Raw genomic sequence first — 13,702 nt, forward strand, 5'->3', positions numbered from 1 at the left:
GCGAAACACAATTGTGCAAACATAGTTTTATATTTATAATTTATAAAATAATTATTTAAAATTTGTGTAAATTAGTTCTACTTCTTAAGCTTAGCAATAAACAGATAGTCCTAAATGTGTACTTAATGCAGCCACAAATTCGACCTATTAGGTCCTATATGGTGCTAATCCTTTGTCGATATCTCGGAAGCTATAGAAGCCAGAGATTTTGGATTTAAGATGCAGATTCAAGTTATGCCTTCGCAGCGCATGTGTATTTCAAAACAGGTGCGAGGCCATGAGATATGTTAGATGCCAGTTATTAGGCGGGGTGTTTTTATTAGGTTATATCTATCGACAATCACATAATTTTTCTAAGTCGAACCATTATTTTCGATTTTATTTCCCGATTGTTTTTTGAAGGCATATTTATTGAGCGATTGGTTTGCTGAGTAAGGGGTTTCAACTGTTTAATTTGGATTCTTATATATTTAAACACATTTTATGTCTAAGCTCTAGTTTTTTTTTTTTAACAGAAAGCTAAACGATAGTATATTAATATTTGGCTTAATTGGCATTACATATTAATCACGATATCAACCAGTCAACATGCTGGCCATCCGAATCTGGTTTGCATCGCTGGTCGCAGAGCTGGCAATCTTATCACTGGGGAATAAACCATTATCAGATAATAAGCGGAACTAATTCGCTTAATGAAATTATGCAAATGGCGTAAGCAGTCAGTTCGATTTTGGCGTGTCAGGTGCGAGCACACCACATTGTTGTAAACACACATCTATAGTATGTTCAAGTCCAAGTCCTTTGACTTGGTCAATGAGGAAAAGGCAAAAAAACGGGAGCGACTGTACCAGCCGCGTCGGATGCGATGGCTAAAATACATCATCCTGCCGGCAGTTTTCTCATTTGCACTTCTGCTGATCTTGGTCAATGTGAATTTCTCCGATAACAACGTCGAAGTAACCTCCAACTCAACGGATTTGGGAAATGAGTCAACCTACAGCAAGAACAAGTGTGTCGATCAGTGGGACACATCGCTCCTTATATCCAGTTATGAATTCAAAAATAACACTGTGGATAGAGGCTTCTTTTGCGGCTGCTTCGAACTTCTAAATTTCACCATCGAAAACAGCACTATTAGGCATATAAGCAATGGAACTTTTAATCAAAATAGCACCCGTAACTTGCTGAGCTTGCAACTAATTAATGTGCAACTGGAAAGTTTATCTCATTCAGCCTTACAAGGCCTTCAAAAGCTTCAAAACTTTACCCTCATCAATGGGAACAATGCCTTTAAGCCGCATGGATTTCTTTCTGCCGTCTCTAAAACTGTTATCCAAGCCAAAATACATCAGCACTACTTCACGGAAATCATATATTCAGTCAGTGACTTCTTGGGACCCCTAAATTTCACTCAGCTGAAATGGTTAGATCTAAGTGGAACCAACTTTGGAGAGACTCTCAGTGCAGATTCTTTTGAGAACCTGCCGGCTCTTGAGGAACTGATCCTAAACAACTGTGGCTTACGCCAAATGAAGTGGGAAAGTATACCCCTTACGCTTAAAATGCTACCACAAGTGGAAATACTTGGGCACAAACCTGAGACAATCATTAATAATGAAGAGGGTTTTACTGTAAAGGCTGAAGTAGCAACTAATCCACAACTAGCAGGTACATCACCACAAGTATCATCTTCAACCAGACCTACGGTCACTTGGTCCACCGAAGAAGTAACACCTGAACCAGAGACGTCAACAATTGATGAGTCCGGGACGCAGTATTGCGACGAAGATCTTTGTGAAGAACTTATATGCAATCTTTACTCTGGATCTGTTGATCAGGAGGGTTCGACTAAATGTGAGGATGGTATACTAGTGGAGTTGTGTGAATCGGATTGCAGTTCGACCTTTAATTTCTGTGTGGCTCTGGACGATAATTTCAACTCCTCAATTATCTGCTGTTCAAATAGAACCACGAAATGTGCGGCCTCTACGCAAGTGACCTGGTATAAGGCCAACAGCGGTCTGGTCATTGGACTGGGAGTGGGTATCTTTTTTATTGGCCTCTTTCTCGGAGTGGCCAGTGTTTATTTAACGATCCGACTGAAGCCCTCCTGGTGTAGTGATGCGGACAGAAGGCGCCGCGACTCAAAAACAATGGGACTGTTTCCCCCGAAATCTGAGAAGGACAGGTGCGATAGTGAAGGGTAAGACTCTCTCTCTTACACGACTATTCCATTTTAAAGGTCAACCGTGTTGCTGGAATTCGATTTGAGTTTTGATTAGATTTTTATGTATTGTCCGAAAGGATGCGAATCATCATTCGGGAAAGTACTTTTAAGCCAACATTATTTTAAACATTTGTGCCACATATATCACTAGGATTATGAGGTGTATGAAAGTATGCAACGACATATTAATTATCTGAAAGTCCGTTAAAACTTTTTTCAACGGAACCCTCCATTACCTTATTTTAACAGAGTCCTTAGATTTACTAATCGTTCTGCCTTCCGACCAGGATTCCAATTTCGACGCTCGACAATAACGAATATATCACCGCCTATCACCGATACCTCGAGCAAGCCAATCACCGTCCCACGGAGTCCAACAAATACATACGTCCGCCCAGGGATAGGGCGCCTTCCGTCCCGCCGTCCTCTATTTACAACTGCCGTCCACCTTTACCTCTACCACTCCCTGAAAGAAATAACTACATATACGAGAGCTGTGAGCTGTACGAGGAACTTCCGTAGTTATAAACTGTTTAGATTAGATTGCAAAATGTACATCATTCGGGGTCGCAGACAGTAATTAGTTATTGATTTATTTCAACTTGATTCATACGAAATTTTAGCTTGTGGACTGGCGAACCCTTAATATCATTTATATGTTACTGATTTTAAAAAATTTTGAAATTAAAGTTTCTTGCATTAAATGAACTTTACTTTGTTCCAAAACAGCGAATAAAAAGTATTTTTTTAAAACTAAATATACTAAATATAAATTTTGTTGACAAGTATTATAATACATATATTATATGTGGGTATATGAACGTATAGTGGCGTCAAATTTTTTCCCGATCTGTCTGTTTCAGAGTGAACTGTACCTGAAATTTGATCAGCCTGAGTCTTGGGTATCGCACAGTGAAGTATGATGACATACCAAATCTTACTTGTTTGTTCTGCTTTGCATCTCCTAATAGAACTCGGCCCCTTGTCTGGATTCTGTGGAAGTGTGCACAGTTCAATGCTTTTATTTAGCTTTAATGAGCTCCAGTTGGCGAGGAGGGCAAAAAAACTCCATCTGAATGCGCCCCATTGTGGAAGCAGCTTTCATCCCGGCAGTTGCCCTTCCGTGGGACCCAGAGTACTCTTAGTGCACAGTTTGTTGACTTGCCACATGCACAATAAAATATTTTTGTAAGCACTTTTTATGGCTGACATATCTTTTAATATTCCTACACACAAACAGAGGAATCTTTTTTGCGAGCGTTTTGCCAATTTATTTGTGCCCCCGTTCCAGTTTGGATATTTGTTTTTTTTTTTTTTTTTTTTGGTGCCCTGCAGGCTGTCGCTGCCATAATTTCCCAGGCACATCCCCATCCCCATCACCGAACGGAGAAAGAGACGGGGAACCGCTGGGCGACAGAGACGGGTAGCAGGGGCGCTGTCAAAGTCCGGCCAAGTCTCTCGGCCATATGTTGCACACATTATGCTTACTTAACAATTAGAGACGCTCTTGTAATTCCACAAAATTGCTTTGTTCGCCCGGATTTTTTTCGCTCGGGGAAGGCACTGTACTACGAGTATATGCCATGGGGAAAGGGAAGGAAGTGCCGCAGAGTGGCTTTGTGCTTCTGCTTTTTCAGAGCTCTTTGGTCACTGAGCTGTGAATCGTTATGAGCTTTAAATCGGAGGAAAATGCTTTGATAACCGAGCTGTTGTGTGTGGGAACCAAAACTAGTTAGGGGTAACGCAAGGAAAAATTAAGAACAATCTGAACTTCCCGAAACCACACTCATTCAAAGCTCAACAAAATTTAAGTAGTAAGATAATGTTTTTTTTTATAAACAAACAACTACAACGCTCCATACAAATAAAATAAAATTGAGTCTAGCTATTCTTATCAACAATTATACAAGAAAACAAAACTAAAGAGGAATACCTGTTTGGTTTCTTGCTTATTAATTGTTTAGTTCATTATTACATTACTAAATAAACGGATTTAGTGGTTTCCTAAATTAATATATATTTGGTTGACATCAACCATGTTACAATTCGGGATAGAATTTATTACTTTTGAGCATTCGACAACAAACTTGATCTGCGGTATCATCATATACCTTTTTGTATTAAAGTTTATTATATTTTTATTACCCATATACATACCAACGAAAACCAGAATTTGTAGAATTCTTTCAATCAATTATTTATACATATATAAATGCAATTTTATCTTAACAATCATAATAGAGTAGGTATAAACATATTATGTGGCAAATGGCATGATTTCCTCTTTAAAAATATTATTTTCTTTTTTCTAGTTTATTTATCAAAATACATTTCACTAATTTCTTTTAATTTTCTTTTTTGCTGTATATATCAACAACTTAGCTTAGACCCGAAACACCAGACCCAAGTGAAATACTTTATAATAAATGTCTTATTTTTGGGCAATTAAGAAACTAGATAAACAGCTACAGTGGGGTTCCCTATGTGACTTCCAATGACCGTCGTCGAGAAAACAAATAAAAATCCTGATCGCTGATGAAGTTACAAAAACTATTTCATTTTCCGATTAAATCATCATCCATATTGCGTTCCCAGAAGACGAAACCCTACACATCGACCCTCAGTGCACACTTCACTGGTGACAGAAAGAGAAAACCTGGATTCCCATTATCTCAAGTGTAGGAAGAGGGAAATCCAAGACGAAGTCACAGCCGAATGCATCTGGACAATCCCACATGTGGGTAAATGGATCGATATCGAAGCGATATCTGTCGCGATTGATATTAATGATTTGCCGCAAATGCCATTAGGCTGTTTTCCACCTTTCCATCACGCCGAACATGATAACTCAGCGTGAAGAGTCGGAAAACTAGGAAAACTCTCCGATTGCATGGCCGGAGCGGAGGCGTTGCTCCAGACAGATATGTAGTATCTACCCTCGCAGGGAAGCCCCATTGTTCGTCGCCCGACGAAAGCAAAGACCCTTTGCCCATCTACCATTTCCCCGCTGATAACGGACACGAACCAACGGCCCCGTAACGTGGCATTTGTTTAATGGATTAAAAATAATAGGTACGAGGGGAGGGCGGAAAAGCCGACTGGGTGCAGATAAAAATCGTAGCACGTTTTGTATGCGCATGGAAAATGGAAAATGTGCCGCGGCGTGTCATAAATTAATTTTTGTAAATTCTGCAGCTTGTCTGATTCGGCTACGGATCGGTATCGGCTTTGGCCAAGCCCCGAGACGGGGATTCTTATTAATAATAATAATGCCACACGGCTCTGATGGACGGACAAAGGATTTTCTCCGACGGAGTGGGCTTACGGATGCGGATGAGGATGCGAAACCACTTTCATTTTGAGGCTTCAAGGGTTGAAAGCCTTTCAGCTGCGGCTGGCAGGCGGAGAAGCTTTTAAAAAATTATGCAAAAATCATGATTAGGCAATTTCCCGATGCTGGAGTCTGGTTTTTGTCTCCCGTCTGCTAATTAGCCATTCATGGAGTGTAGTAAGCCTGCCAGGGGAATATTTAAACAGTTGGCTGGTTCCCAGAACACAACGGCAAAAGTTTAATTAGTCCAGCGAAAGAATGTGCCTTATGAATATGAAATCCGCACACAAATCTATTCAGCCCGATCAGACGCTCCCGTATCCTTGAGACTTGAGTTCGGTTCGGCTGAGTTGAGTCGCGACTAATGAGCCCGCGCAGAATTGCCGCAGAGCCAAACAAAAACAGCACACAAAATGTAGCAATTATGGGGCGGGACGGAGAAAAACTCACATTAATGACAAAAAGCAGAAAGTACTCGGCGCATGAGGAGAGGCTGCTTAAGACCCGCAACAAACGAGGGGCACTTAAAAGATGAAACATAAAACGGAGCCCCAGAAGCCCATAAAAAACACATTGTGCGGGGCCGCACTTGAAAGGCAACTTCTTACCATACACGGTCGTCTTGTACCACCCAACACTGAGAAACGAAAAGCAATCTACTAACATACATATTGTATTGAAAATTACCCAACCAGTTTTTAAGTGCAGACGTATAGCGCATCAGGTTAAAATGAGATGATTTTTCTATGCCATAACAGTTTTAAATTTAATAAAAACTGATAATGCTAATAATGTTATTTTACAGCGTTTAAATACTTTCCATTACTAGCTCACAAACTAAAAATCAAATAATGCAAAACTTATAAATTATGCTTTGAAAGTGCACTTGTGGAAAGTGGCATACTACCATGAAATATACAAAATATTGCGAATCATTTGCATATGTTCCCTTTTTTTATTAGATTGGCCTAAAATGTTTTTTAAGATTGTAAATTGACTATTAGTAATAAACTACCGAAAAAAGTGACATAAAAATGTTTAAGGCATAAATTAAATTTAGACAATGACAAAAACGCTAATTCTTAAACTAAAAACATAATTAAAAGGAAATGGGAAAATCTAAGAGAGTCCCCACCAATTGAGCAATACGCCTGTTATAAACAAAATGTCGGTCAAGTTCAAGGCACCCAACTTTTGCATCCCTTCAAATATAAATCCAAGAACCAAAACACTTTTACCATGCGATGGCTATTTCCCTCAGTGTAGCCTTGTCATATGGGACACTTGCTTTGTGCTTTGTGGAAAGAGCTGCTATAAAATTGCACCATAAAAATAAAAATTAAACCACTAAACGCAGTCCAAGCGCGACAGCCTTCAGTCCAGGCGCAGACTTTTAAGTTTCGACCTCCTTCCCGCATTGATTTGACTTTGAGATGGCTCGACAGTTCGTGAATCGACCCTAAGGGCAGGACCTCAACGTTCGGCGATGATAAGGGTGGAGTGTGCGTACGAGTGCCCCTAATGATATTCAATAATAATACATGCACATAAAAACCACTTGCGACCGACCCACCGCCCGAAAGTCGTCAACATTTCAGACATGCTCCGGCTGTGCCTTCAGAATTTAATGTGCTTATAATGCCGCCCGCTGGCTCTTCGCCATAAACAGATGCAGTCCTCACTCCCGGATAATCTCCATTCCCACTCCCACTCCCACTCCCATTTCCATGCTCATGCCTATGCCCATGCCCCGATCCCCGACCCGATCCCGGTTTCAATACCAATCGGATACGGCACACACGCAGCCAAACTCACGTAATTGCGAGCCCAGCACCCTCGACACATTTTTAACAGCAAATGATGTCAATTTCCATGCCCGCCAAGGGCAGGAAAATTCCCCAGATGAGGTCTGAAAATGCTGAACGCGTTTTGTTATTCTATCGAAAATTGAACTTAATTGGTGCGTGAAGTGTGCACTGAGTGGATTTGATGGCTGCCAGGCAACTATTGTAGTATAGCTGCAAATTTGTCTGCAGCCGCGTTCCTTTCCACTCCCCCATCTAAAAGCCGTCCATTTACCATGCCTCATTATAATTTGCCAGTCAACAGGCAAAGGTAGCGATCAAATGGGACAGGCGCAGCGACACACGAGGGCGGAACTTAGAGATAGCATGGGGAGATTCCTTCGTAAGACTAGATATAAGATATAAGTATAAAAGAATTGAAGTAAATAAATTAACTTACTGCGGGCAGAAACGCTCTAAGCACCTTGTACAAGTCAGAAGTTTCAGGGAAATCTTAGGAGTGGTTTTTAAATGCTGATTCATAATTAAACACTATTTTAGTTTATAAGGTAATCTTCGAGGAAAAAGTCAGCAAGTTGATTAATTTTTATTGACTTTTTTAGTTTTTATAGGGTGGCAAAATTCTTTTGCATTAACTGTTGACACATATTTTCATTTCTAAAATAAAAACACGTTAGTTTATAAGACACGTCAATATAAGTCAACTTCAAATAATAATTTTTTGAAATTGTTCACTTAAGTTGCTCATTACTAAGAAGGAGTAACTGTGCCAGGGTGACAATTGAGAGACAATTTGCTGTGCTGTCAAAAAATGTTCATAAGCTGGCATAAATTTTATATCCCGAGCGTTGCGAATCGCAGTAATTGGTACCCACGTGCTAGGATCCTATATAATTTTTCGCTGTACCTGTGTTTAATACCAAACAGAGTCCAACCCTTTCGAACCGAAACGTAGGTGAGCTGAGCTATCTGTGTAATCTCATCATGCCCGACAATCAAATTAATTTGCCATGCCCCAGTTTACCACGAAGAGGCCGAACAACCCTCGTGGCCAAAGGCAAGCAGGACAGACATCCAGGGCTCAGGGCTCCAGGGCATGGCATCCAAGCTGATTAGCATAAATTCGTCTATGTCGTCGCTGGCAACGTTGTCGTCTTTTGTCAACGTGTCTGGCATGCCAAGCTAAAAAACTTTGCCAGTTTCCCAGCCGCCAGAAGGTGAGGGAAACTCAAACAAAGCGGGGCAGTGGGAAAGGATAAGGCGCGGTAGCAGGAGCTGGAAAAGGAGCAGCAGCAGGAGCAGTCACGGACCTCGGCTGGGAAACATGTGTCACTAGGCCCCTGTCTGCTTATTGCACGACCAATGTCACTCGCAGGCGGAGGCAGTCAACAAAAGGTGGCCAAGGCAAACTTCCTGGCACAAAGACTGCCTTTTAGACGGCAAATGCTAGTGCTGGAATGCCTTGGCCTGTGCGGGGATGCGAAGTTATTTCCTATCCACTGACGTGGCTGGGTGAAGGACGAACGGAAATGGACGGAGGATAAGGGACGACCAGAGTCTTTCCAAGAAGTTTTCAGACTTCGCATGCTTTCACTAAAAGCAGTTCGCTATAATATTGGCTATCACTTGTGACCAAATTTATAATTAAATTATTTTAAACAATTAATTGATTACTTAACTATTGTTTCTTTTTGTAATTATTCTATTCTTACCGATAGATTATAAATAACCATTTTACTACGCTTTATAAACTTAAGATTAGAGCAACAGTAAACTATGTACTCCAATCAATTATATGTATAAAGTGGTTTTAGTTTGACACAAGTTTAATTATATAAACTCAATCTTGAGAAAAATAATTTGAATTAAAAAAACATTTTAAATGCGTTAATTGTCGAATTCTACAATTTATTTAAAAGAATAATTTTATACTAAACACTTCAGATCCTCAACAGAAGAATAGTACTTAATACCGACTAGTGCATAGTCTCATGCGATATCTCATCGTCTCTATAAAACAAAAAAATGAATTTTTAAGTACTATGTTGTTACTTATACAGTCATTTTTAGTAGAGCGATTTATGTCTCACCGCCAGCGTACCTTTGTTGATGTCTTTACGTGGTTCTAATTAATGCAGTTTCTTTCTTGCCACCGCTTTGGGGAATTTATCGAGTGCCGATTTGTTTACGTGGGCATTATTGTAGCGGAGCCTAAGCTCACCAAACAAACTGGACATGCGAGGAAGAAGACATTTTTATGGGGCGGAGGTGGGAAACTGGGTACTAATCATATTTTAGTGCGGTCCAACTAATTGCGGCTGCGGCTTTAAACTCTCGCTTCTCCCTTATGTTGACACACACAACTCACACAAACGAACCAAGAGCACCCATACCGAGCCGCCCGTTAACACAGATACTCACATGGACCCAAACAGGCTCACTCGAGAACAAAGATGCGGGTAAGGACGCAGGTAAGAGAGAGGGAAAACAATTTACACCTGAGACCTGTAAAACTTACAAGGGATTGGCAAAAAGAGGGGACACTTAAGGGATTAGACTTTGAGATACCTTTCTTACTGATTTTCAAATAAAACTATCCGCGAAGTATGGATTCTTTTTTATGTTTAATTAAGATTATATCTTGCAATCCCATTGTTATAATATTCAAGGGAAGTCTCTGATTTGAATTTCTTTGAGATGACTTAAAACAATTGTAATGTGTTGCGTCGAAGCATGGTAAAATGATATAAGTGGTTTTGTTTGTTTTATATTAAAGTTGTATCTAAAGCAGTTAACCATTCAATTTAATCCACAGCTATGAGTTGAGTTTGACCCACCCATTCTTATAAATTCTTTCAATTTAATATCTGATAAACTAAAATATATTCTCAAAGGCATTTTAAGACACTTTTCAGTATCATGTCAAATTGCACTTTAAACGTTTTGAACCAGTTCGAACTTCCACCCACGCTTATGTGTGTGTCGTGAGCACCCCACACTTGAACGCTAAGGACAGGGTAACCGGGTATAGGGTATGAGGAGAGCCAAGAATTGTAGTCGGGCTCTAAAGACGTGTTAATGAAGCAGACATGCGGGCCAACGAAGTCGTGGTCCTCGTCATCGTCTTGCCTTCGACTTTGGCTCCAGCTTAGGTCTTCGTCGGCGCTGAATGAATTTGTATATCTTGCAAATCATGTTGACTGACGGAGAATATCGTGATGGGGAGTGAAGAGTGGGGAGCTTGGAGCCGCTGACGTTTACTTTGGCCGGGCAAAATTTGTAAAGTGTTGAGCACAGGCACAAACACCAAATCATATTGTGCCATACATATAATGAAAATACCAGGCGAGTGGTAGGCGATCTGGGGTTGTCTGTTCTACTAAATCAACATCATTAAGTTTTCTGTTTATAAAGAAAACACTCCAGCATCGCTGGCGAGCTCTTCTTTTATGCCTTCCCGGGCGTTTGGTGGTCGTTGTCCAGCTTATTGCTGCGCCGGAGTATTTACACAATCCGAAGATGCGTGCCGTGTTTTTTTAGGCTGGTTCCATCACGGCCAGCGCGAAGACTTCAAAAAGCGATACAGCCAAGTGCCAAACACAAATTAGTAGTAGGCAGGCCCAGCCGAAAGTGCCAGGAAAGTGAAGTTTCTTGCATATTTGGTTAGCCATTTTACCAAGTAGGTCGCGATGCAATCGACAAGTCGAAACTCCGACTGTCAAATTGTGATCCGTACAGTTTATTTAAACAACACAATAAAATTTCATGCACTCATTATGTTTCTTTGAATGTAATATAATTTAATATTTAATGTGCATAATACATTCTTAGAAAAAAAATGTTTATCATTTTTAAGACAAAGCATATAACATATTAATCTTTTACATGTACCTATCTATGGTTTAGGTTCTTTCTTTCAAAAGAACATAAGTAGTAGCCATATAAAATGAGTAATAATATTGGAAAATCTATTATTTTAACTAATTTGAATTAGTTAGTTCACAGTATGCGGTTTATTGATACCCATTTGTTCGTGCTTTTATATATATGCAAAAAGATTTAAGAAAATATTAATTACAAAAGGCTTAAAATTCAATTGTTGTGTACAAATAGAATTTTTTTAAAAAATGTATTATAAGTTTTTCACAAAAAATTTGTTAAAGTAGTCTTTGGTGATTCATGAAGTAGGATATAGATGCCAACTGCTTTAGCTGCTCTTTTGAGTTTCTTCCTATTGTTCTCTGTGTAACTAACTCCTGACTGCCGCAGACATCCATTATGTGTGTCGAACGAGCGGTGCAACTAAATGTGAGGAAAAATAAACAACAAAGTCACGAAAATGTTTATACAATAAATAAAGTGAGTGTGGAGCGCAGCGTCTGCGCCCGAACAGCAAAAGTATCTTTAAGATACAAACAAGCAGCGAGCATCGGCGCACGCATGCCGAACATGCCATCTTCCCAGGACGTTGTGCATCGCCCAGAAACACAGGCAATCTCTCGGATGCGCGTATCTCCACTTGCATGCGGCTCGAATTACAAGCGGGCAAATGTTTAAATACTTGAGTGCTGAGCACGAGCATATTAACTTTTACTCAGCGCTCAGTGTTCGAAATTGTCAACACGACAATTCACTTAGATCTGCACTTCCTCCGGCCGCCAGACAGTTTTCCCGTCAGCGGCAGATGCAGCCATGTCATTAGGAGCTGGTTCGCTTCTCCCACAGATTTCTAGGCGCCCCGGGAAGAATAGACACTCGTGGGCTGCCGTCAAGTGCGGAATGCCCAACAGTTGGTAAATTCACGTTCTGCTCGGCAAAATACTGCCATAGAACTTTCCTTTGTCTTCAAATATGTCTGACTATCTGACACGATTCAAAGTTTGATACAGGACATACAAGACCTTACCTTTAATATTTAACTTTGGCAAAAAAAAAAGTTAATTAATTTTTTACGGCACTTTGAAGACAAAATTCATCAACATTTTTAGGTTTTACTTTTATTCTTATAATCTTAAATAAAATTTATAAAAACAAAAAAAAATTGTAATCTGATGAATTTATATTTCTAGTGCACACTGGCCAGAAAATTAATAATTTAAATTACAAGTGCAAAACATATAATTATGCAAGCCCGTATGACATCATAATTTTAAAATAATGAATATTTAATATATTAATTATTGTTTTATTAAACTTTTGATGATATAAATGCAAAGATGAAGAAATATACATTTTTATTGGGTAGATTACTTTACTAATATTAGCACAAAAAGATGGAATTTTGAAAAGTTTAAAAATCTTAAACCATTTGTTATTTTTTAGTGGTTTAAATTATTTTGATTTGTTGTATACTTAATGTGTAAGATTATGTATTGAATTTGTTTCAAAGTATTTTTTCTAAAAATAAAATTTGCAAAGTATTTTTTCTAAAAATAAAATTTGCAAAAATTGGAAATTGTTATCGATTTTAATTCGAACTAACTAAATCTTATAAAATTTTAATAATGTTATTTTTAGTTCTTGAAAAGTTTAATTTAAACAAGAAGGAAAGCAAACTTCGGCAAGCCGAAGTTCATATACCCTTGCAGCAATTGCATTAATTAAATACTTTTGAAAACATTTAAATTATGATTTTCTTGAGTATGTGCTAAAAAAAAACATTGAAACTATGATGATTTGCAGCTCAATTATTAGATAGTTATTTTATATATTTTTATTATTTCTATGGGAGCTATATGCTATAGACGTCCGATTTTGATAAAATTTATACCATAATTGTGAAATAATTAAACATTGCTATATGTCGAAGAACTAAACAAAAAATTAAAAACCAGCAAAGTTATAATTTTTTTTCATTTATTTTTCCGATTGTTCCTATGGGAGCTATGTGCTATAGTCGTCCGATTTTGATGAAATTTAAACCGTAAATCGGAAATATTTTACCATTACTATATGTCGAAGAACTAAACAAAAAATTAAAAAACAGCAAAGTTATCATTTTTTTCATTTATTTTTCCGATTGTTCCTATGGGAGCTATATGCTATAGTCGTCCGATCCGGCTCGTTCCGACTTATATACTACCTGCAATAGAAAGACAACTTTTGGGAAAGTTTCATGCAGATAGCTTAAAAACTGAGAGACTAGTTTGCATATAAACGGACGGACAGACGGACGGACAGACGGACATGGCTAGATCGACTCTACTAGTGATGCTGATCAAGAATATATATACTTTATAGGGTCGGAAACGTCTCCTTCACTGCGTTGCAAACTTCTGACTGAAATTATAATACCCTCTGCAAGGGTATAAAAAAACAACATGCTTTATTTCAGGTCTT

The 13,702-nt window shown here is 38.8% G+C and overlaps 1 protein-coding gene across 1 annotated transcript; it reads left to right on the forward strand.

Moving 5' to 3' along the window:
• The first annotated feature begins 747 nt into the window (after positions 1 to 747).
• Positions 748 to 2,827, forward strand: LOC128262466 (uncharacterized). Its single transcript, XM_052996743.1, has 2 exons — positions 748 to 2,203; positions 2,515 to 2,827. Exons 1-2 carry the CDS (start codon positions 783 to 785, stop codon positions 2,747 to 2,749), a joined length of 1,656 nt encoding a protein of 551 aa, XP_052852703.1. The 5' UTR covers positions 748 to 782; the 3' UTR covers positions 2,750 to 2,827.
• Positions 2,828 to 13,702: the final 10,875 nt, after the last annotated feature.

Source organism: Drosophila gunungcola, chromosome 3R (assembly GCF_025200985.1).
Source record: "Drosophila gunungcola strain Sukarami chromosome 3R, Dgunungcola_SK_2, whole genome shotgun sequence".
NCBI lineage: Eukaryota > Metazoa > Arthropoda > Insecta > Diptera > Drosophilidae > Drosophila > Drosophila gunungcola.